Raw genomic sequence first — 24,711 nt, 5'->3', positions numbered from 1 at the left:
GCATACCTTATCTAGAGTGAAGGCTGCTTATCTGCCCTCAGGGTTCCTACAGCTCCTACCTCTCTGATGGAAAAATCCTCTTTAGAATACAAAAGCTCTTTAGAAGAGCCTGAGATGAGGGTAGAGCCAGGGCCTCATTCTGCAAACAGGCTTTCAGAGATGAAAGAGCAGGGCAGACATCAGTATCTACCCTATAACAACCACATTTCCCACTGAAAAAAATCAGGAGTCGGTGCCCTGAGATGAGGCAAGCCCACTCAAAGAGGCCAGCCCACGATGCTTCTTTCTCCTACCCACACACCTGAGACAAACATCTCTCAAACACTCCAGGCTTGCAAGTCCTTAATTAGTTGTGTTACGAGCTTTTATTTAAAAAGCACATTTAATACAAGTATAGTTTCGCAGATACAAGTTTTCACTTTGTATGCTACAAAAGTCTTTGAATATTATTCTCTTTACAAAATGGAACCTTATAAAAATACTGACAATGTTTTTATACAGTTTTCTCTAGTTGCAGTTATTTCTTTCATTATAAAACAATGTCTACCACAGAACTATGATATTTTAGTTGATATTTAAAAAAATTAACTCAATGCTTTTTTAAGCAGCTAATGTAAATAACACAGGTCGAGACACAGTTTATAATCATAGTGGATATAGCTAAATTGTTTCAGAAATAATATCTTACATAGTTAACTTTTAATGTTTTATACATTATTTATATAATATTTATATATAAAAATCATAGCTTGCTATAAGTTGAAATGAAAGGACGGATTTTGTAGTAAGGATGTGCATGTGGTTGATCTATATGGTTACATTTAACCCTTTGAAAGGTCTGCATCCAAGATCTAAACGCATTTCTTCCTTCCTCCTTTCCTCAAAGGTTCAGTAGAAGGGGTCCCTGCCTATCACCTAGAGTGGGACCTTGCATGGAAGGACACTTATGGATAGAGGATGAGGAAAACTCTCTACCGAGATTTAACCCATATGTTCTGCCCAGCAGAACCTACCAAGAACTGCCTTAGGGGTCAACCCCAAGACAATAGTGCTTTACACAGCAAGAGCAACTCCTACAAAGACCCTCGGCTCTGTCATCCTGAAGGGTAACCTCTCAGGCATGAGACTGCCTGCTTCTCTGGCTCCTTCTGATTTGCAACAGCTAAAAGGTTGGTTCGATTTTCATTCTGCCCCCTTCACCCTCCCATCTGTTGTACAGAAGGCTGCTTTCCATCAGCTGGTGGCAGACCATGCCTTGCTCATCCCCGGGCCCTCACAGGAAATCCTGGTGGGCACGCAGCAAGGATTTCAAGGGAGAAGGCAGTAACCGAAGTCGAACTGTTTCTAAGAGTGTGCAAGTGCCCGGTGATTGACGTGCACAACATCAGCACCCTGCAATTGACATTTCAACATCACAGGATGATGCGTCAAAAGAAGAAAAGTGAGGGCTTGTGCCCTCGATTTCTTCTGAAATTGTGCTATTTGTGAAATTCACTCGTCCACAAAGAGTCTGCTAATCACTAATGTGAGGAACTATGGTTGTTGGCCTATGGGCAGGGGAGGTGATAAGGCCTTAGGACTGGGAATCTGGATTCGGGATCTGATCACTTGACTGAGCAAACTTGCTCTTTCCTTCTATTTAAAACACAAAACAAAACTTCCTGAACTAAAGTCACAGTACAGAATAGAATGGGATGGACAGAAAGACCCAAGAGGGCAGCTCCGCAATGGCTATTTTCTTGATTCAGTGCTATTTCTGGCATCGTGTGCTACAATGTGAATTTTTGCTTTTCTCACAGGCCTGGGATTCCTCAGGTCACAAAAGGTGACCAGCAGCCTCTACTCAAATCATTTTAGTGTTTGTTCCTGAACAAGCAGTGTTCACTAGAACATGAACACTTAACCCAATTGCACATCCAGGACTCTGGCACTTGGTGTTAGTTTGCTGTTGTTTCCACATAGGCGAACACTACCTATTTTGGAAGGCCACAAAGTAAAACATTTTTTTTTTTCCTTTTTAAAAATCAGTCGGGCAAAAGTTTTTCCCTACATTCTACTGTCTGATGAGATAAGAGAGCAGCAAGAACTTGCTGTCAGCAGTCATTTTACAAAAACAGCTCAGGAGGTGGGTGGCACCTACACCATGTTGTGGTGATTGTTCCTGTCAATAATGTCCACAGGTGAAAGGATTTCCTTCCGGATAGCAGGGGCAGGCAGGGAGAGCGTCGTCTTAGCCTTGAAGAGGTCAGACACGAAGAAAACCTAGAAGCACAAATCAGAGATCGAAGTCAGTAACTGACATCGGGGGTCTGGGTACAGAGGGAAAAGGAAGGTCAGAGGAGCGCAGACTTCAGGAAAAGGGGCCCCAAATCATAACTCTTTGAATAGGGAAGGACAACAGAGATCATATCATCAAGACTTATTGTACAGATAGGGAAACTGAGACCCAGGAAAAGGCAGTGACATGTCCCAGGTTGCACAACACCGGTTCAGTAGAATCCACTTCTAAGGACTCTCAGTCCAGTGCCCATATCTGCAACCCATACTTCCTTATTTCTCAAGGCAAACGAATAGCAATGAAAGATAAGTTCCTAAACAAAGGAAGCAGGTCATAATTAGTTATAGTCATTAATTCACACTACTTTCCCTTTCCTCACAAAGGAATCCAGGGTGTAACCGAAAAAGATCAGCCAACATGAACTCCTATCAGCAAGAGCTGAAGTCAGGCAGTGGTGACTACTTTTTCCTGAAAACTTAGTGATATCAACCATTTGATGGGGGTCAAGAAACCAGGTTCTCATTGCTGAGAAAGTTGGCAACTAACCTGGAGGAACGGTTAATGACAAATCTCCTATCACTTATTCCCAGCGTCCTTTTTCCTCCTGGGGATGTGACCTCACTGAGTCTGAACAATACTTGAGAAACATTTATTGAATGCCACTTGCAAAGGTGTGAGGATGGCACAGGCATAGTTCCTGCTTCAATGAGCTTATGATGAAAGATTCAAGGGCTTGATGAGCTACTGAAGTAAGAAAAATTTATGCTTTGTATTAGATGGCAAAATAAATACACAGACATCCATTTGAGCCATTTAGCAACAGGAGTTTTTACTAAGTAACCATAAGTGGCAGCAATCAGTCATGTAATTTAATAGGAAACACATGGCTGGGTTTCAAAATAGCAACTAAAACACTATCAAAGTTCCTATATCCAACAGCTTTCTGAATTGATGAGTCTTTGTCCTGCAGATGGTAATGTGCTCACTACTAATGACAGCACTGTGGCTTCACTCTGGCCACATTATAGGCAAGAAAATGAAGTTCCTAATAAGATTTTACCAAAACTAAGGCTCTAGCGATCCAGGGCCTGGCCACAGTAGGGACTTGAATTATTTGTTAAACTGATTTTCACAATGTCCCTTCTGTAGCAACATGGCAATCAAGAAAGTGCTATAAAAATCACAGCAAGAAATTGGTGATGCTGGTTACCTCAAGAGAAGGGAACTGGGTGGCTAGAAGGCAAAGGTGAAACAGACGTTTACTGGTCACTGTAAAACCTGTTGTACCTTTTGAATTTTGTACCCATTGCATATATTACCTACCAAAACATATAATAAGTATTATTTTGTTGTTAAAAAAAAATAAAGCTAGGCTATTTCTATGCTACTACAAGAAAATGAAATATTAGCCAAGAAGTGTAACATCTTAAAACATTCACAGTTTGAGTGCTATTGGATGTACCACTTTGCAAGAGAAAAAATTAAGTCTTTTCTCCCTTTCTTTTGTCAGGAGGTTTGCACAGTGAAAACCATGGTTCCAAAAGATTTGTCTCCTAGTCAGAGTCAAACTTGAGGATCAGGAAAGAAAAGATCTGTGCACAACCTGCCAGTAGGCTCTAGGCTCCCCTGCCAGAAAATTCTTTGTAGTTGGTCTGGGAAACTGTTTTCAAGAGTCCCCAGTATAAGGAAACACTCGACTAAAGTTCAATGTGAAGATAATTAAACTTTTCAACTCTTCTCCACCCCAGCCACAGCCCCACATTTTCCTTTATCTCCCCCAGTGGCCTTACTTCTTTTTGTACTAACATGATGTTATCATCTGAGAGGTGCAGACAACAATGTCCTCATCTGTAGCTCAAAATTATCCTCCTCTTTATCTTTCACTTTGTCTCAGAGGAAGAGGTTTTGATCAATCCCTCCCCATCACTACTTTCTTTCCTTCTTTTTTTTTTTTTAAGACAGAGTCTCACTCTGTCACCCAGGCTGGAGTGCAGTGGCACGATCTCAGCTCACTGCAACCTCTGCCACCCAGGTTCAAGTGATTCTCCTGCCTCAGCCTCCTGAGTAGCTGGGATTACAGGCACGTGCCACTATGCCTGGCTAATTTTTATATATTTAGTAGAGACGGGGTTTCACCATGCTGACCAGGCTGGTCTGGAACTCCTGACCTCATGATCCGCCTGCCTCAGCCTTCCAAAGAACTGGGATTACAGGTGTGAGCCACCGTGCCTGGCCCATCACTACTTTTAACTTCACTTATTCCAGCTTAGCAGCTAGATTCATGAAAATAAGTCGTACAGGCCTAATTTCTTAGAGCTTTCTCCCAGAATCCATCCCATCTGCCAAGGGCAAATATAGCTGGGGACAGCTCCCCCGTACCCCCCCAAACACCTTCCCCTTCAAGATCTTGAACAATCTACCACCTCAATCTACTGGCTTATCTCGCAATCTAATTTTCTGAGCTCATAGTCACTACATCTTAGGGTTTCCATTTCGTAACTGCACGATAGGAATCATATGAAGATTAAAGGCAATAATAACTTGAGAAGATCTAAACCTGTGACTGTTACATAGTTCAACAGAAGGCGTTCTGTTCTTTAATGATCTGGATACCAAAGTAATTACTGGGCCCAGAGAAAGCCATCCTCTCCCATGTGTCCAAAACTATGCTTATCGACCTTTCTTCCTAGATGGGAGGCTTCTTGAAGATGGAATCCTATCCCTAATCACCCTGAATCACCCAAAGCACTTAGCTTTGAGCCCTGTACACAACAAGGGCTTAATAAATGTTTGTCGTTGAATTTCAAAAATTCTCTCTACTTACTAGAAAGCAAGCACTCTGGCTTTGGACTTTATTGGCAATACAACTCCTACAGACTTGAGGGGGAACCACATACTCAAATACTGCCTGCACGGAGCCAAGCGGTGAGGTGAAAAGTTGAGTCAGGTCCAGCAGAATCCCACTTTAAGCTGTATTTCACTTTCAGCATGACTTGAGGTTACACAAACACTTTTTTTTGGGATCACGAAACATAATACTGTCAAGACTGAAACAGGGTTCAGTCTTCCTAATATTTGAACAGCAGGACACAAAAAGACGTAGTAAAAGTACGTAAGTAAAAGCTTCTTGGCTTGGAGCAGTTCCATTTCCTACAGAAGATGATCTCCACCCAGAAAGAAAACCCAGAGGCCCAGGCTGGGAAGGGTCTATACAAATTAAGTAGCTGTCTTAGGTCTGTGGGATAAACCCACTCCCAGCCCACAATCCTACTCCACAGATCTCTACTGGGCAAAAGGACACATTGGACAATAAATACAGTTCCAGCAAACAAGAAAAACTATACCCTAAGCACAGAGAAGAGATCTAAGTTACAATGTGCAGAACATTTGTTTTCAATTCCGTTTCTCCAATTCTTTGAATTTTATAAATTACTCTTTTTTTGGAAAATGAATGAATGCAATCAATAAATACTTATTGGATTCCTGCTATGTGTTAAATTCCAAAAATATGAAGATGAATATACATAAGACAGTCTTTTACCCTCCAGGAGTTTATAGGCCAATGAGTTAGAGAGCCAGGTAAACAGATGAACACAATACAGCATATTAAGGATTATGATGGAGGGAAGCAAGGGTGTTGAGGAAGCACAGAGAATGTGGCATTTAACCCAGACTGAAGGGGAGTGGGAAGCAGGCCTTAGAAGGCTTCTCCTAAAGGTTGTCTATTTGATCTTAGCTTTGAAGGATAAGGAGGAGTTAACCAGGCAGTGAATGCTAGGATGCTATAGGCAAAGGGAATAGTGTGTGCAAAGGCACAGGAGAAAGGGAGTACAGCACATCCGGGAGCTGCAGGAAGCTCAGTATATTTAAGGCGGAGTAGTCAAAGAGGCTGGAGAGGAGAGGACTAGATATTGAAAAGCCTCTTGGGACATGTTAAAAGTTCAGATCTCATTCTTTTGGCTCTAGGAATCATTGTCAAGGTGAAAGCAGGAAAGCAACACGTTGGAAAGACCTGCATTAAGATCATGTTGGAGGTCAGGTGCAGTGGCTCACGCCTAAAATCCCAGCACTTTGGGAGGCCGAGGTGGGTGGATCATCTGAGGTCAGGATTTCGAGACCAGCCTGGATAACATGGTGCAACCCCCTCTCTACAAAAGTACAAAAATTAGGTGGGCATGATGGTGGGTGCCTATAATCCCAGCTACTCAGGAGGCTGAGGCGGAAGAATCACTTGAACCTGGGAGGCGGAGGTTTCAGTGAGCCAAGATGGTGCCATTGCACTCCAGCCTGGGCAAGACAGTGAGACTCTGTCTCAGATTAAAAAAAAAAAAACAAAACATGTTGGTAACTAAAATGGAGATGGAGTCAAAAAGCATGCAGTGAGCCTGGAGATAGGGATTACAGAGTCTAGTAGAGGATGAGTCCTGAACAACACCTTTACAGTAAAGATAAAGAAGAAGAGATGGATTTTGAAATGTTGAGGACAGGACTGCAGCTGGTAGAGGTGATATGTTTGGGGTGGGTATGTGTGTGAGGAAGGCAATGTTTTTCTTTCTAGTTCTGTTTTCAACTCTAGAAATCTTTGCACTTATTCCCATAAAAACTCTTAAAATTATGATAACTATGCTAGGAAAGAAATATATGTAACTCTGCTTTTCTATGCCTGTGACATTGTCTTGGGGGAGTGATTGCCCCCCACGCCAGTGGCATGTAATACTGTATAGTGTTGTACCACCATCACTTTTATCTAATTCCAAGACATTTCATTACCCCAAAATAAAACTCCATAAACTTTAAGCAGTCACGTCCCATTCCCTTCTCTCCCCAGCCCCTGGTAACCATCAATCTGCTTTCTGTTTCTATGGATTTATCTATGGGGAAGTGATTCTGACCTCCTCCTGAGTCAAAAGGAGTAAACTGTTCTGTGATCCCAGGGTGGAATATGATCTAATTTACCCAAGCACTGTGGACAATGCAGCCCCTTCCTTCAAGAGCAAGAGTACACATAAACAAGACAACTCTAAGCTGTAAGAACCCCATTCACCGTGATGAAGAGATAAAAAAAAAAAAAAAAAAAAAACTAGAAAAAGAAAAAAAGAGGGGGAAAAAAAGAGTGGTTGAGACTATGAATGAACATGTGAAATCTGACACATTCTAGCTGGATGTAGATGCAATATGCTGATGGGAGTTTTCTATAGGACAAACAGAATCTGCTCTCAAAGTTCTTACAATTTCTAGGGCTATCTTTGGCCAAGAGTTGGCACACTCAAAGAGGAAGATGCTTCTGATGTCTTACTGCCAGCGTTTACACTCCGGAAATGCCAGCCTTTACACTCCGGAAATGTCAGCCTTCCAGGGAGCACACACAGTCCAGCCCTGCTGGGGTGCTGCCTGCCTAGAGGTCACCAAAAACCAAGTACACCAGAAGTAAGAAGTCTGGCAGGTAGCCAGGTTCCTCCTTTCATTGCTAGAAATGGCTGAATCAGCAAATTTTGAGGGTCATTTTGTTAATTTTGTTAAGGGCAGATTATGACAATAAAATTATCCTTTAAATGTTCCTAGGGTCCCTGAGTGTAAGTGAACTCCTTGAAAATAGGAATCCCATCCTTATATAACACATTGAGCTAAAATGCTAGCAAAGGGTAGATAACTATAAAAGCAGAAGAATTTTAGAATCTTAGAACCTCAAGAAAACTGAGCATCACCTATTCTGGCATTTCTTAAAGTGTAGTCCTCAAACCATCTGTTTCAGAATCACCTGGGAGCTTCCTGATATAGCAGATTCCTGGGCCCATCTAAGACCTACTGAGAATCTGGAATCTGCATTTTAGCAAACACTACAGTTATTTGTTATGCAGAGTACAGTTAAAAGAGCCATTAGTGGACAATCTGTGGAGATGAACAGATGGGCTCAGATCCTAGATCTGCCATTGCATGGCTGTGTGTCTTAGACAATCTACACTGGGCACAACATTACCTTTCTTGAACCACCCTTCTCTTCTCTCTTTGGTACCCATATTGAACGTTTAATAACCTTCCATCTTAGTGTTAGGCCAAGGCTTTGATACGTGATGCTTTAAATGCTGTGTCATATTTCCCCTTCTAGACTGAGCTAGCTACTCAAGGGCATGGATTGTGTTGAGTCATCCCTGTTCTCAGAGTTCAAAAATTGTAGCTCTTAATAGAGCTCCACCATGTGAGTGTAAAGACCATGGCTGTTGCTCCTTTTGCATGCATTCCCATGTGCTTTGGCCCTGGGATTTCCTTTTAGCTTTCTGGTCTACCATACTGAACAATCTCATGGATTAAGGAAGGAATAACTCTTTGGAGGAGAAAGCCTTGGGACCTGGCTCACCCTCATGCCCTAAGTACAGTAAGTGTTATCTAAAGAAAAGCCATCTTTGGCAGCCTTTTTTTTTTTTTTAACTAGATGGGATCATCCAACTGCAATCATTATTTTTTGACTTCAATAAAGGGCTTTCAGTGGCTTTTGGCACTGGGAATTTGTGAGCATTTCTGTTGAGTGACTTCCTAGTATATCTGAGAGGGAAAATGATGAGGTGGAAAAGAGTGTGACACTGGAAATCAGACAGCAGAATATAGTCCCAAAATTTCTACTGGTGTGTGATCCAAGCTGTCACACTTGTCTTGAATTTATACAAGATTAAAAGGTTTTATAGTTGCAGATGATGGGTCTGCCCTGTATTTGTGTGCAAATGTTATTTTTAAAACCCACCGGCCGGCCGCGGTGGCTCACACCTGTAATCCCAGCACTTTGGGAGGCCGAGGTGGGTGGATCACTTGAGGTGGGGAGTTCCAGATCAGCCTGACCAACGTGGAGAAACCCTTTCTCTACTAAAAATACGAAAATTAGCCGGGCATGATTGCACGTGCCTGTAATCCCAGCTACTTGGGAGGCTGAGGCAGGAGAATCACTTGAACCTGGGAGATGGAGGTTGTGGTGAGCTGAGATCGCGCCACTGCACTCCAGCCTGGGCAACAAGAGTGAAACTCCATCTCAAAAAAAAAAAAAAAAGAAAGAAATTCCACCTACCTGTGGTTCCTATAAGGCTTACATGGAATATATGTGAAAACACTTTGTAGCTATGAAGAACTACTCATTCATTCATTCAGTTATTTATTTTGAGACAAAGTCTCGTTCTGTCACTCAGGCTGGAGTACAGTGCACGATCTCCACTCACTGCAGCCTCCACTTCCCCAGTCCAAGCATTCTTGTGCCTCAGCCTCTGAGTAGCCAGGATTACAGGTGTGCACCACCGCACCTGGCCAATTTTTGTATTTTTTTAGTAGAGACGGGATGTTGGCTGGCCTGGTCTTGAACTTCTGAAGTCAAGTGATCCACCCACCTCGGCCTCCTAAAGCGCTGGGATTACAGGTGTAAGCCACTACGCATCCAGCCTTATGAAGGACTATTCAAATCATCACTGCTACTGAGGAATGTGAAGGAAATTAGTCCCACAAAACGAACAAAGAGGGTTTAGAGGTGCAAAGAAAGTTGAGAGCAATTTTGCGGAGCATGCTGCTGTGTCCCTGTGGTCGCAGCTAGTCAGGAAGTTGAAGTGGGAGGACGGCTTGAGCCCAAGAGTTTAAGGCCAGCCTGGGCAACATAGCAAGACCCGCCCCCGCCGTTTAAAGAAAGTTGTGGGCAATACTGATGGAGAACAGGAATCTATGCCAAGGAACCTTCCAGGAAAATATTCATAGGCTATTAGGGAGGGTGTCTGATAAGGAGTACCCAGGGGACTGACAGCTCTGTCTATGGGGTGCTAAATGCAGTAGGAGCTGGAGCTTAGGAACATAGTACCCAAAGATGACCAAGGCTCAACAAAGGCAGGGGACCCCATTCCCAGAAACCATCCAATTTTGAAGCTGAAAGGGAGAATGAGGCTACTATTCATTGAGGTCACCTCTCCCCATTATCCCACAAGTTTCGTTGTTCTGCATTTCTAGGGTCACAAAACATATCATGTTCTCACCCATCGCCATGTCTTTGTGGTATTCCTTCTGCGTGGAATTCCCTTCCTTATCTTTTGTATCTTACAGCAAATGACCATTCATCTTTAAAGAATTACCCACTCTAAAAATTCTTTCTAGTCTTCTAGCACCCCAAGAAGAATTAATCACCCCTTCTCTTGTAACCCCACTGTCCTCAGTAGTGTATCCCATCCCAGCAGCTGTGCCCTTCTATCATACTTGTCTGTTTACATGTCTATTCCTACTAGATCATTCTCAAGCCATTAGCAAGCTACAAAATCAACAAACTAGGTGGTCACCACCAGCATTTTTGAAGGTTAATAGAAAATATTAGAATTTCTCACACAGTAAGGGCAAGTCTTATTTTGTGAAATATTTGTTTTAGTTATGTGTGGGTGCCTCTATTGGGTTATGATATAAAGTGTATTTCTTATTATAGATGGTGGTCAAGTCTTGGAAAGCTACTGTACTAGATAAGCTCTTTAAGGACCAACTCCTTTTAGCTCTGAATCTTTAAACAAAGCATAGTACTTAATGCACAATTCACAATCAATATGTTGCATGTGCCAAGCATGATGCATCTTTAATTCTTTGAATCCTCAATCCAAAAATCATGTTAGGTATTATCATCTCAACCTCATGGGACTGGAAAAGGTGGCTGAGAGGTGAAGTGACTCGCCCTGACAGCCTACCTAGCAAGTGGCAGGAATACAACTTCCGTCTCTGAACCTCTACTTCGTTAGCTCATTCATCTTAGCAGGGGAACAAGAAAGGAAGTTTTAGAAGTACAGTTGATCCTTGAATAACATGAGCTTGAACTGCATGGGTCCACTTAAACACAAATTTTCTTCTGTTCCTGCCAACCCTGAGACAGCAAGACCAACCCCTCCTCTTCTTCCTCCTCGTGAGCCTACTCAACATGGAAACAACCAGCATGAAGACTTTTATGGTGATCACTTCCACCTAATGTATAGTAAATATATTTCCTCTTCCTTATAATTTTCTTCATAACATTTTCTTTTCTCTAGCTTACTTTATTGTAAGAATACTGTATATAATACATAAAACATACAAAATATGTGTTAATTGACTGTTTATGTTATCAGTAAGGCTTCCAATCAACAGTAGGTTGTTAGTAGTTTTAAGTTTTGAGGGAGTCAAAAGTTCTATTTGGACTTTTTATTGTGCTGGAGGTCAGAACCTCTAGTCCTCATGTTGTTCAAGGTCAACTGTATTTTGAACAGTTGTAGAGTACTACAAAGATAGTGTCATTATCTATTAGCGGCCAAAGTTTATTTCTTTGCTTCCTTCTCTCTCCCACATCCATGTTTCTGCCTGCCTAAGAGTGGGGGCCAGCAGTGGCAAGATCACATTACCTCAAGGTCACATTACTGGGCAAAGAGCTAGACTTTTGCAGGGCCAGAAGAGGTTTGGGAGCTCATTTCATCCATTCCCCTGTGCCCAGGCAGCACTGGAGTAAATCAGAAGGGAATAGATGGGACTGTCTCCTGTTAGAGAAGGAAGAAGGCCTTGCAAATTCATGGCCAAGCATGCTTGGAATTTACTGTTTAGCCCTTAGATGGAATCAAGAAACTGGGGATTTGGTTCCTACTCTGCTACTATGTGTCCTTGGGCGTGTCCTGGCCTCTCCCTGCACTGCAGTTTCCTTTTGCAGGGGTTGTCATCGCTGAACTCTTCTTCACACTGGCATTCTTGCTGGTGTCTTTTCCCAAGGTCATCTCACTGGGGCAGAGACAAAGAATGCCCTCGCCCTTCCCTACATCTGGAGGAAGATAGCAGCACACAAAAGAGCAATGGCAAGCGGAGCCACACCCCCGGGAAGAGGAAAACCAGGAAAGACTCTGCTGCGTATTTACGAAATCCATGAGCAGCTGCTTCCTCTGCTGAACCCACAGCAATGGCAGCCGGGCCCTCCCCTGACCCCTCCCAGGGGCCCCTAATTTGCCATCTGTTAGAGGGTCAGGGAGGAGGTGACCAGATATGCAAGTTGTCACCAGACAGGAAATGAACCGATGTCTGTTCCTTCGTCCTAGTCCCTGGGTGAGTCCAACTGTAAAGTTCACATCTTTGGTAGGGGTGACTTAGTGAGTGTGTAGGCGGGAGGGGGCTGGGAGAGTCAATATGAGCCTGTGTTTTTTTTTTTTTTATTCATCTGTCTGTTTATGTGTGTCTGTGGTTCTGAGTACGATTGGGTCTGCCCATGCACCTCATGGTCTATCTGGGCTGTGGCTCTCTCCTTTGTCCTGTGTACCTCTGTCCAGATCTCTGAAGGTGTGCAGGCAGGCCTGTCCGACCCTAAGTGCTTGTGTCTTTGTGCTGAGTTCATGACACTGTATAGGTTTTCTGTCTGTGCTGGCTTCCATTGTCTTCCTTTTCTGGAAAGCATTCAATTAGTAAGCAGTGGAGGAGGAAACCAGACTTCCATTTGACATGTGATTTTTGTCTAGACAAGTCTGCCTGCTGTGACAGGATCTACCCTCAACAGTCCCAAGTAAAAGTTCTCGGCTGTCATGCCTGTTGCCTAAGGCTCTGCAGTTATGGAACCAGCATTCTAGGGTTAATGCACTGTACCTCAGTCAGTTACTACAAAGTCAGCTGTGCCATAGAATGTCTGTGCACAAAGGTCATGGAGCTACAAGGCCTCCAGCTTCAATTCACAGGTGAGGAAACTAGGCCCAGAAGGGAAGTGTGTGGCCTGAAGCCACAAGCTAATTCATCATTCACCATTTACCCAATGCTGATGAAGCACCTATTGTGTCAGCTGCTGTACTACACACTGAGAATAAATAATCAGAAGGTTAAGCCATGGATTCTGCTATTAAGGCACCCACAATCTAGCTGAAGAGACAGACAAATGAGCAGGCCGTGAGTAGATGAGGCCTAAAGCCATGGCAGGAAGAAAGTGCAAAAGGCCATGGGGGACTGGAAGGAAGTGAGACAATACTGTCTCCAGGGACTGGGGAAGTTGTGGAAAGCTGAACAATGTCCCCCAAAGATGCCCACATCCTAAGTCCCAGAAGCAATGAATGAAGCTACATGATAAAATGAGATTAAGTTAAGATCTTGAGATGGAGAGATCATCCTGGGTTATCGAGGTGGTCCCAGCATCTGTAAAAGAGGGAGGCAAAAGGACAAAAGTCACAGAAGAAGGTGTGACAATGGATGCAAAGGCCAGAGAAAGTATATGTGTGTGTGAGAGAGAGTGGGAGAAGTGAAGATTCTATGCTGCTAGCTTTGAAAGTGGAGAACGGGACCACGAGTCAAGGAACTCAGGTAGCTCCAGAAAGCTAGAAGAAGCAAGAAAACAGATCTCCCCTTAGATCCTCTAGATGGAATGTGTTCCACCTTGATTTTAGCTCAGTGAGACCCTTTTCCAACTCCCAACTTCCAGAACTGTAAGAAAATAAACTTGCATTCTTTTAAGCCACTAAATTTGTGGTAATTTGTTACAGCAGCCAGAGGCAACTAATATAGAAGGTTTCATCAGAGATGAGGTGCCACTGGGACTGTGTTCCATCAAAGGGGACAGCTATCTAATATAGAAACTCAGGTGTTGGAAAATATTGAAATGTTTGACATGCCGGGAGGTGAAGTGGTGGAGAGATGAGAGGAGGCCTGCCGAAGCCTGGGTCTTGGAGTGCCAGCTCTGTGTCAGGCTGTCTGGGGTCAACTCCAGCTTTGCTACCTTCTCACTGAGTGCATGGGCTCTCAGCAAATGTCAGCAAAGATTACAACTCAATTAACAGGGAGTCCGTAGAGGCTTGGCTCAGGAGGTTATCTGGCAGACTGGAAAATGGATTCTGCATTTCTTGGCACCTCAAGTGGTGGCCTTTGTGCCATACGTGCTGCTTTTCTATCGATCCTCTTAACCTCAGGTGATGTCTCTGTGTTTCAAAAACCATTCAATACAGCCATAGTCGTGAGTAAGAAGAGAACTTGGTCCTTCCTGGGATTCCCTGGGGCAGCGGCCCTGATTCGTGGGGAAAAGTTCTGTCATGTGGCACAAGCAGAGCAGCGGCCACAGACTCCTGCCTGGCACGTGACAGCCACATTGCACAACCCTGATAAAGCTGCAAAACCCATGAGGCAGGTGCCCGTCATCCTACTCACAGTTCCCTCTCCCAGGCACCTGGTGTCTTTATCACATGGTCTCCGGTTCCCCACACCTCCTCACAGATCTACCTATCTCTGCTCAATCCAGGGTCCGGAGCTTTGCTTCTGTCTCCCTTACAATCAAACCCAGGACAACAGAATCCTGGGAGCTTACGACTGGAAAAGATACTACCTTCTTTCCTCCCAGCTGAACATTTCCAAACTTTTATTCTGAGTAGCCACAGCTTCCAGGCACTTCCCTGTCCTGGCCTCTCAGACGGCTTCAATGAAATGAATCTCTCAGTGCTGCGATTCCAAGCCATTCTGGACCATGAGGTCCCACTGAGCACAAGGCTGGGTGTCAGGCATTTGGAGAAAAATGATAAGTAAGATTGAGTCCCTGTTCTTGCATGTTCACAGGTGAGTGAGTTAAAGGCAGGGAAAGAGATTTATCACCCCTTTCCAAACCATCTTTACATTGTAAATCAGGCTTTCAAACTCAAAGCAATAACTGGATCCACCCAAAGGGTTAGGAAGGACTCTGCGACACAATTAAATGATACTCTTTAAGCAGCTAACTATGGAGCTTCTGTTTCGGGTTAACTGCAGGGCCTTCAGCTTCAGGGACCCCCTCTCCTTGCAGAGTGCAGAGGGCATAGCTTTGAGTCCATGAGAATCGTGGTGCAGCTGTCTATTAGCTCTCTGACCCTGGATGACTTAAGTTACCTCTCTGAGCTAGTTACTTCTGTAAAATGTCTGTAGTACAACGGCTTAATGTGACTAAAAGAAGACAGTGGGCAGCTGGGCACAGTGGCTCACACCTGTAAACCCAGCAATTTGGGAGGCTGAGGCTGGCGGATCACCTGAGGTCAGGAGTTCAAGACCAGCCTGGCCAACACAGTGAAACCCCATCTCTACAAAAATACAAAAATTAGCCAGGCATGATGGTGGGTGCCTGTAATCCCAGCTACTTGGGAGGCTGTGGCAGAAGAATCTTCAACCTGGGAGGCAGAGGTTGCAGTGAGCCGAGATCGTGCCATTGCACTACAGCCTGGGTGACAGAGCGAGACTCTCAAAAAAAAAAAAAAAAAGGAAGACAATGGTTAAAGTATCAGAATGGTACCAGCAGAGAGTAGGTGCTTTGTAAACGCTAGGATCAAATTCCTATACTGTGCTACAGTCAGCGAGAGCCAAACAGGACACAAGTCAGAACCCTCATTTCACTTCTTGGAAATAAGCCATAGTCCTCCTGAACACTCTGTCTAATTGCTTATGGCCCATGTTTTAGGATATAAAAGAGAGGAAGGCTAGTAAGGATCCCCCAACCTTTTAATTTTTTTAATTGGGGGTGCAGGGGACTCCAATTAGGGCAGTGGCGCCAAGAAGGAACCACAACAGCAGGCCCCCGCGGGCTGTCCTCCTGCTGAGAGCAAAGCTCAGAAGGGCACAGTCAGCAAAGGGTTACCCTTCAGTGCAAACACCCATCCCCCACTGTCACCTCACATTAAAGGGCCAGGTACCAGAGAACAAGCCGGTCAGTGACAGCTGCTCTCATTAACGGTTTGCTCCCCCAGTTTCTCTCCCTTCTGGCCCTTACTCTTAAAAAACAAAAAAGAAAAAGAAAGCAAGGGAGAAAGCCATTAAAACAGCCAGTCCAGTTGGCTGGGATTCCCATGTCAAAGGCTGCAGGCAGTTCACACACTGCTTTCTTCGTGGTGCCCACTCCGATTGCTGCAACTCCTTCTCCCTCTTCTTGACTCCTGCACATGGAGTCAGGTGCTTCCCTGCCTGCTGAAGCCCCCTACACATGTCACTATGACAGCCCCCATGGCACTGAGCTCTGTGCTTGGCCTGGCTGTGAGAGGAGCAAGAATGGGATTTCCTTGGGAGGGCTGAGCCTTATTCATTCCTATACCTTCAAGAAATACTCCCTACAGTGTTCTCAAGAAGGTTAGATCAACTCATTGATTCTGGCTTTCTGCTTGTTAGGCACACATTTGCTTAGTCTGAGCTAGAATCCCCGAGAGGCCTTGATAAGACAGGGAGAGTAACATATATGTTACACATGGTCCCTGCCCCCAAGAACTTACAGCCTAAGGAAGACACCCATCGACAATTTCAATCCAGAGTGTTAAGTGCTGTTACAGAGGAGCCGGGGAGAGGCTGCATAGGGAGACATGTGCCTGCAACAAGGCTCAGACACCAGGAAAGGATAAGAAGCTAGTTTAGATCTCTCTATTGTTCATAATTCTTACTGTGAATGAGCAAGGATAATACTAACAACAATACAACCTACATGTGTGGTGCTTAAATATCCAGCCATTATTGTATTCTGAGATTCCTGCTGGGCTGGGGTGAGCTCCCCTCAGTAGGGCCCAGGAAGTCACAATATCAAAGTAGGTGCTCAGTCATGTTTGCTGAATAAGCCCCTCAAAACTCTTAGCAGGCAGGAAAAGCAGCGCGTACAGATGGAGGCTCAGAGAAGGGCAATGCCTTCTCCCACCTTCACCGGGAGTCAGAGATGAAGTATGTGAAAAGGTAACCCGTTCATTTGGGGCGAATCAGTATGTGGTCCATCCCAGGTTATCCCTAGGAAGTCTGTGACTCGATGTACAAGGCCCTCAGGCTGAGAGAGGGCTCAGCCTTCAGATAACCTCCTCTTCTCCAATGAACACTGAGTTTAGGGTCTGTCTGAGTCACTCTCAAGGTCACAGAGGGAAGAGGAGGCATTTTCCAAGAAGCTGAGAAGTCCCGTTGCGTACTGTGTCCACCAAAACAGCATGTGAGCACTCGAGTCAGGAGACTTAGATCTTGCTACTAGGTCAACAGACTTAGCATGACACTAAGCATGACCTGCTGACACACGACCTTGGGTAAGTTTCTTCCCTAAATTTCCTCATCTATAACATGAGCAAGTTGGACAATATCTCAGCTCCCTTCCAATTGCAACATTCTACGAGCCCAAACCCTCTGTACTTACAGAGAAGATTTACAGACCCTGTCAGATCAAAACTCACAGGCTGGGAAGAAGCAGGAATTATTCTCATTTTACTGAAGGAGTCCTAAGGCCTAAGGCCAGGTGACTCTTCAGGCACCAAGCAGAAAACAGGAACCAGGGCTCTCTAGCTTTAGTCACTGAACTGGAAACATTTAACAAGCAACAGTCCAGGGCTCCACTTGCATACTGAGGACAAGATGCTACTTACTATGCAGCAGGCCACCAGGGCTCCTTGAGCAAATCCTGCCAGCACATCACTGGGATGGTGCTTGTGGTCTGATACGCGGGACAGTCCCGTGTAGAAGGCCATCATGATCAAGGTGAACTGCAGGAGGGGCCGGAGCAGGCGGGCTCCTCGCCAAGTGAAGCGGGCCTGCAGGTATAGCTGGAGAAAGGAGACAAAAGGAACAGACATTAAGTGACTCCCCACTCACATGCACTATAACCCCAGGTGACACACACTACATTTCTACGAACAGGGACCATCTGGACCTTGGGTGGCATGTTGTAGATAAAGCAATTTGAACGTGACCTCAAGCCAGTTATTTAAATGCTGAGCCTGGCTAGGCGCTGTGGCTCACGCCTGTAATCCCAGCACTTTGTGGGGCTGAGATGGGCAGATCACCTGAGGTCAGGAGTTTGAGACCACTCTGGCCAACATAGTGAAACCTCATCTGTAATGAAAATACAAAAATTATCCAGGTGTGGTGGCGTGTGCCTATAGTCCCAGCTACTCAGGAGGCTGAGGCAGGAAAATCACTTGAACCCAGGAGGAGGAGGTTGCAGTGAGCCAAGATCGCACCACTGCACTTCGGTCTGGGCAACAGAGTGAGACTCTGCCTCAAAAAAATAAATAAGTAAGTAAGTAAGTAAATAAGTAAATAAATGCTGAGTCTTAGTTCTCTCACTAAAAAAATAGGAAAAATAGATTTATCTAGGGAGATAAACTAGGGAAAGCTGAGCAATATAATATATGTAAATGGCCTTAGCACACTGCCACATAGTAGGAACGTAATAAATGATAGTTTCCTTTTATCTTCCTCTTGACTGAAACTAATAATTAAAGAGCAGTAACCAGGGCTTGTAAAGGTTTCTTTTTTTACAATTGATGACAACTTACTTAACACATTTGTGTATTTCCCTGGGAATTATGGCTATATAATCCCTACACTACCTGGTGTCAGCATGGAAATTAAATATGCAATGATAAGAGGAAGTTATTATATCCCCAGTGAGATGCTTCTGCTTCAGAAGAAAGCAACTCTATCAAGAACACATTTCTAAGTCACCACTTGGAACTATGGATATTGAATGAGAATATAAGGAAACAATAAACCAACGAGACAATGCCAGGGAATTTTCAAATAGAAGTTGACAGACACTAGACAGGGTGGAGTAGAAGAGTAACCTGAAGAAAAATGGAAGATTAAAAAAAAAACCACCTCTAGCTGAAGCAAAGTAGTTGAAATGACGTCAACTGGGCATTGTCCCCTCAGAGTTATCTTGCTGCAGTTTCCGTTCTAACCTCTGGGCACAACCTATTCCCAGGTTCCTGTGGGAACTTGGGAAATGAGGGGGAAGAGGCAAGTGGACAAGAGGAACTTCCGACTACAAATCAAAGCATTTGGAGAGGCAGGAGAAGGGAAGAGAGCAGAGGGGAGGAGGCTGATGGCCTAAAGATAGACCTGCGGCAGTGCTGAAGACATGAGTTTGTCCTTCCTGGGACAGATGGACACCTTCCGTCGGTGTCAAGAAAAGAGCAAGCCAGTGGCCAGTCTTGACAAGACAGAAGAGTGGAAGATCCCAGAATCATTCTTAGCCATAAGTGTCTAGGACTGAATCCTCAACTACGTGGAACACTATTTCAAATAAGCAGACATGGAAGATAGCAGACTACTTTATAATCATTTTGAAATTATATAAATGTATTATTGGAAAAACTTCAGAGGAAAAAATAAGAATACTGACAAAAAAGATCGCACTGAGGCCGTTGCCTGCTAAACAAGGGATAAAAACAATGGTTTTCTCATATATAAATAATAACCAGTTAAAAATGTAAAAGAAGATAGCATAGAGCCTTTATGGAATAAAGGAGGTAACGGACAATTTGAAGAGACAGAGAGTGGGAATTTTACTTAGAACACTCAACTTTTAAATTCAGAAGTTGATATGTAAATACTATTAGATTGCCATGGACATCCTAAAAAGATCTGGAGAAAAAAATATTCTAAAGATAATCTAAAAGACCAAATCTGCGGTACTAGGCAAAATAAATAAATAAATAAATATGTTAAATTAAATTTTAAAAAAAGAAAGAAGCTAGGCAGTATGAAAAGTGCCAAAGACAAAGAAAAATGAGGATTTATAAATCCTGACATATAGAGCAGACAGTTGAGGGATACAAGAAAATAAATAAGTGTACTAATGTGTTTTATAGGAGCTATGAAAGAAGTTAGAGGCTGGAATCAGTTACTATTTGGAAGGGATACTTGACCTGAATCCTAAAGGTGAATGAGTATTTGCTGGGTTTAAGGGGGCAGGAGTAGGGGATATATATTCCAGGCAGAGGGGTGGCTCAGAGGCCTGCCATCGAAGTTCCCCAAAACTTCAAATAGTTCAGTACAGCTGGAGAAGAGGGTGTTGGGGAAGGGGGGTGAGCAGTGGTGAGAAATAGGGCTGCAGGGACAAGGAGGGCCTAGTTCACGAAGGGCTTTCAGTGTCAAACTAAACAACCCAGATCTTATTTTGGAGGCTGGTCTTTCCCAAACCATATTCCACTGAATATTAAGGGTTTCTTCAAAAAAGATACGTGAATGTTCTATATTAAATCCTTATTTTTGTCAATTATCTTGCTTATAAGATTACTAAAGGCTCTGAGAAGTCCTGAAGGAAAGAATACTTATTTGACCTTTAATCACTATTTTCAGAGAACATCTACCTATTTGAATCACAATTGGAAAATATTACTGTAAGCAATGGTGAAAAATTAAATGATTTCATGCAAAGCACTGAGTACCACACTCTCAGTGCTTTTCAAGAGCTCTAGGCAAGACTGGGTCACTATAGGCAATACCAAAGTCAGTGAATTGGAGCTATAGGCCAAAGACTACTCCCTTAATGACCTATCAGTGGATGAAAAGATGCTTCCTTTTGGAAATGGGGATGAAGACGGTGTTAGTCTAGCTCCAATTCAACACAAGTCTTCAGGACAATGGCAAATTCAAGAACAAGGAATCATCCACTTGCAGTGTACTCAGTATGTTTGCCCTTCCCTCAGCTATTCTTGGCAGTGGACAAAGGTGGGGTGCATAACAGACAGAGCACAGATTTTAATCAGGAAAACCTCCCTGAGCCTCCGTTTTCTCACATATAAAATAAGTGTAGCAACCACTTTCTTAGAGGCTGTGGTCCAGTTTAGTTGATGTCGTAGATCAAGAGGATGGCATGAAATACTACTCAATAAATAGGTGATTTTATTCTTTAATCACATTTCTTAATTTGGAGCGACAAGATTTTCTAACTTCCCTTGCTGAAAAATCTGTAGGTCCTCGGAAAATGCTTATTATGAGTCCTTCAACCATTCCCCCTGCCCCTGCATGCAGGCTTAGATCACAGGCCTTGGAAACCAAGGGTGGGGCAGAGGAAGGGTGTGTTTCCCAACCGGACAAAGCCCACATCTCCCCTTCCCCTGATTCAGATACTTAAGGTTGGAGCTTAATACAAGAAAAAAATAAATACACCAGAAGAATTTGAGAAGAGAGGAAGAGACCAGTCACCAGAATAGCTCCAGAAAGGAAGGGAGTGCTTATGAATGAGAAAGGAGTAGGGAGCCCAGGGAAAAGAACACCTTTGGGAAGCAGTCAGTCAGACATCACAGTAAGCAGATGAGAGCTTGTTCCGCAGGGGATTTTGGGGAAAGCAGTGCAATAGTAAAGTGCATTTTGGGGTACAATAGCCCTGATTCCAGTCCTGGCTCTGTCACTTACTAAGTGGGTGGTCAGTTTACTTCTATAAGCCTCAGTCTCCTTATCTGTAAAATAGGTAGAACAGTAGTATCTCCTTCTCTGGGTTGCCAGGATCAAAGGAGATGATATGGAAAGGAACCTGTCCGGCACAGGACGGGCACTCCGGATACTTTTCAGAAATCCAGGTTACCTTTCTGCCCTGGTGAATGACATTTACTCAATGACTGTTGCAATTTCACCAAAACAAGTAAGTTTTGGTGAAACTTAAAGAAGAGTCGAGAATGAGATTGCACAATGACTTTCCATCCAGTGGCTACATCTGATATGAGAAACAAGCTGGTAGCAACAGGCTTTGAGATTGATGAAAGGATACAATGACCTTTTCCATCCCACTCCAATTTCACTGCTGACAAATGGATCGGATTTTGCCAGTGTAGAACCCAGTTCACACGAGCCACTCCAGGCCACAGGTTTGGGCCTCACTAGGATCAGTGAGTACATTCTGGAGCCTGGGGACAAGTAACTCTGGAGGCTCCATTTATTCCCACTCCACAGGAGACAGGTACAACTTATTCAAGAAAGGAAGTCAAACCCTGCTGATAGATGATGTCATCCCCCTATTCTGGACCAAAACACACTTTCCCAGATCAGAATACCCACAGGGGCTTTAGTAAAGTCCTAGGTGCCCTGAAAGGGTAAGTAGAGCTGGACAAAACCTGAAAGCCTAATCATCTTGACCTCTTCTAGTCTACTGCTGACATTCTGGCTTATCTGCATTCACTTCCCCATCTGCATGAAGGCCTCTGGGCTAGAGAATCCGCCCTCTGAAACTACTTCCCAAGCACCACAATGACACAGCAGAAAGTGATTTGCAGCCACTGCAACTAGATTGGAACCTTTTCTCTGCTACATACAGCTTGTCTATAATCTTAAAGGCCTTTTCTTGTATTAAGATTTCGCTTTCTGTTGCTTAAAAAAAAAAAAAAAAAAAAAACTGCTGATTGTGGATATGAGAAAAAGAAAGGTGTATGTCTGTTTCTCATACCACAAAATGATGTATGTAAGGCCCTGGCATGTAGAACTCACTCTGTCAGTGGAGTTCTCTTCTCCTTCCTTGTCCTACCTTCAGAACTGGGGTCTTGTGGAATTCCAACAAAACCTCCTTAGAAAGGTCCAACTGAACTTGAGGCTGTTCCTCTGGTCTGAACCAGCAGAGTCAGATGAATGGGTGAGTCACATTCGTTCTTGCTAAGTCATTTCTGTTTCATTACATGATTTGCATACTGGTGGAACAGGTCTGTACTGTCCTCTCACTTCATTTCCATTGCTCTTGGGATAGCTCTGCTAAGAGTGAAAAGGAGGCTTTTGTCCTTCCTTAGGTCCCTGCCTATCCTCTTCCTGGAAGCCAGTCCAGACCTCTGACACCCAGAGAGAAACTTTCTCCCTTCTCTAATTTCCTCTATGGCTTTCACTGGGCTCTGGTTCATGTGCCTGGTGGGTAGCTTGCAAACATATTGTAGAATCTCTCTGGAATGTTCTTTAACTACTTTCAGGACAAAAGAATTTTCGATTGACTTTTCCTTTAGAAGAAAATCCAATCTTATCTTCTGTCACTATCAGAGGGAGGAAAGTAAACTACCGTTTTGCTGAGCACTGGTGTAGCCCCTGGGCCAGGTGCTTTAAATTACATTACCTGCAATTGTCACAATAATCCTGTTAGGCGGATACCACTGTGCCCATTCTACAGATGAAGAAATCAAGGCTAAAAGAGGCCACAGTACTTGCTCAAGGTAACCAAGAGACATGATGTACATTGAGTACATCTGCCTCTTTCTGAGTCTGTGCTCTAAGCACAGAACCACCTGGCTTCCTTAGGGAATTACTGCTTCACCTGAAGTCTTGGTCTTTTTATACTGGACCTCTGTCTTTGGAGAAAAGAGGCAGTTTGAGGGCACTACACCAAAGGACAACCTCCAGGGGACATTTGGAACTTCAGACTCCTCTAATTCACCTGCACACACTTCCATCAACCTCCACATTTGAAACACAAGTGTACAGCTTTTGTAAGAGTTACAGTGGAATAATCTCTGACCTGATCTGAAGCTGAAGGGAGTCTAAGAGCTGACTCATTATACCTCATAGCAGAGGTGAGGGCCACTTCCATCCCCTCAGTCCACCCCTAAGCAGAGCATGCATCCAGCTGTTTGGCCACTATTTACTTCTCTGGCTTTCCACACAAAATTATGAGCTCTTTTGGTGTCCCCAGGCACTCGCACAGGGTCTGTCACAGAATAGGTACTCAGAAACAGATGGATGTGTGGTGGGGTGAGTGAATGCTATAGGGAGAAAAAAGAGGAAAAACATCTGGTACAGTGATTTATTCCCCTTGGAAACAACAATCTTGCTCCCCGAAGGAGTTTCTACAGCCACTCCCAGGATCTGTGGGTACACCTTGTGGGCATACCAGACCCCAGGCTCCAGGGCGCCATACATGCTGAACAAAACCTCAATGACTAACAAGCACAGCCCAGAGAAAGGGCTGTCAGAGCACAGCCACTTCTGTTTCCTTGGCACCCAACAAACCCTCTGACACACAAACAGTTCTCATGGGACAGCACAGTAAAGGGTCAATAGGGAGAGAGCTCAGCAAAGAGACAGCAAAGACTTTCCCTACATTACACAGGCCCTTAGCAATCTATGAAGTCCGTGATGAGGAGACAAAAAAAGTTCTGATTGGAATGGAAAGGCGGATGGCCCGAGAGTGTCAGAAGACCTGAAATTCATTCATTCATTCATCAAATATTTATTGCACACTTACTAGGTATCAGGCATTGTTTTGGGAAGTAGGATATAGTAGTGAATGAAGAGACCAAAAAAATCTCTCCCCCGGGGAATTTACAATCTTTTTTAATCATTTTTTTTAATATCTATGTAGACAGGGTCTCACTATGTTGCCCAGGCTGATCCTGAACTCCTGGGCTCAAGCAATTCTCCTGCCTTGGCCTCCCAAAGTGCTGGGATTACAGGCATGAACCACTGTACCCAGCCAGAATTTATAATTTAGTTGAAAGAAACAAACAAGCAAGTAAGTATGTAGTATGTCAGATGGTGAGACGTAAGGCTGCAAAGGGGCATAGGGAGAACAGTGTCAGAGGAGGGGGTTGTCATTTTAAACAGGGTAGTCAGGAAAGGCTTCTAAAGAAGTTGAGGGGGCAAGGTGCAGATTTCGGGGTGGGGTGTAGGGAGAACAGCAGGTAAGGAAAGGCCTTGACACAAAGTGGCTGCCTAATGCACCTGCAAAATGAGGAGCTGGGACTGATCCCAAAGGTAATTTCCACTCTCAAGCGTGCCCTCCATTCCCT

General features: G+C 44.0%; 1 protein-coding gene across 1 annotated transcript in view; it reads right to left on the bottom strand.

The window, feature by feature from the left end:
- Positions 1 to 332: 332 nt before the first annotated feature.
- PLPP3 (phospholipid phosphatase 3) overlaps positions 333 to 24,711 on the bottom strand; it is an 85,277-nt gene continuing 60,898 nt past the window's right edge. Inside the window, exons 5-6 of the mRNA XM_054485682.2 lie at positions 17,593 to 17,769; positions 333 to 2,262 (exon numbers count right to left, since the gene is read on the bottom strand). Of these exons, the coding sequence (XP_054341657.1) occupies positions 2,137 to 2,262; positions 17,593 to 17,769 (303 nt within the window). The 3' untranslated portion in view covers positions 333 to 2,136. The remainder of the gene's footprint in view (positions 2,263 to 17,592; positions 17,770 to 24,711) is intronic.

This window comes from Pongo pygmaeus, chromosome 1 (genome assembly GCF_028885625.2).
Source record: "Pongo pygmaeus isolate AG05252 chromosome 1, NHGRI_mPonPyg2-v2.0_pri, whole genome shotgun sequence".
Classification (NCBI taxonomy): domain Eukaryota; kingdom Metazoa; phylum Chordata; class Mammalia; order Primates; family Hominidae; genus Pongo; species Pongo pygmaeus.
This window is presented reverse-complemented; position numbering and strand designations above follow the sequence as displayed.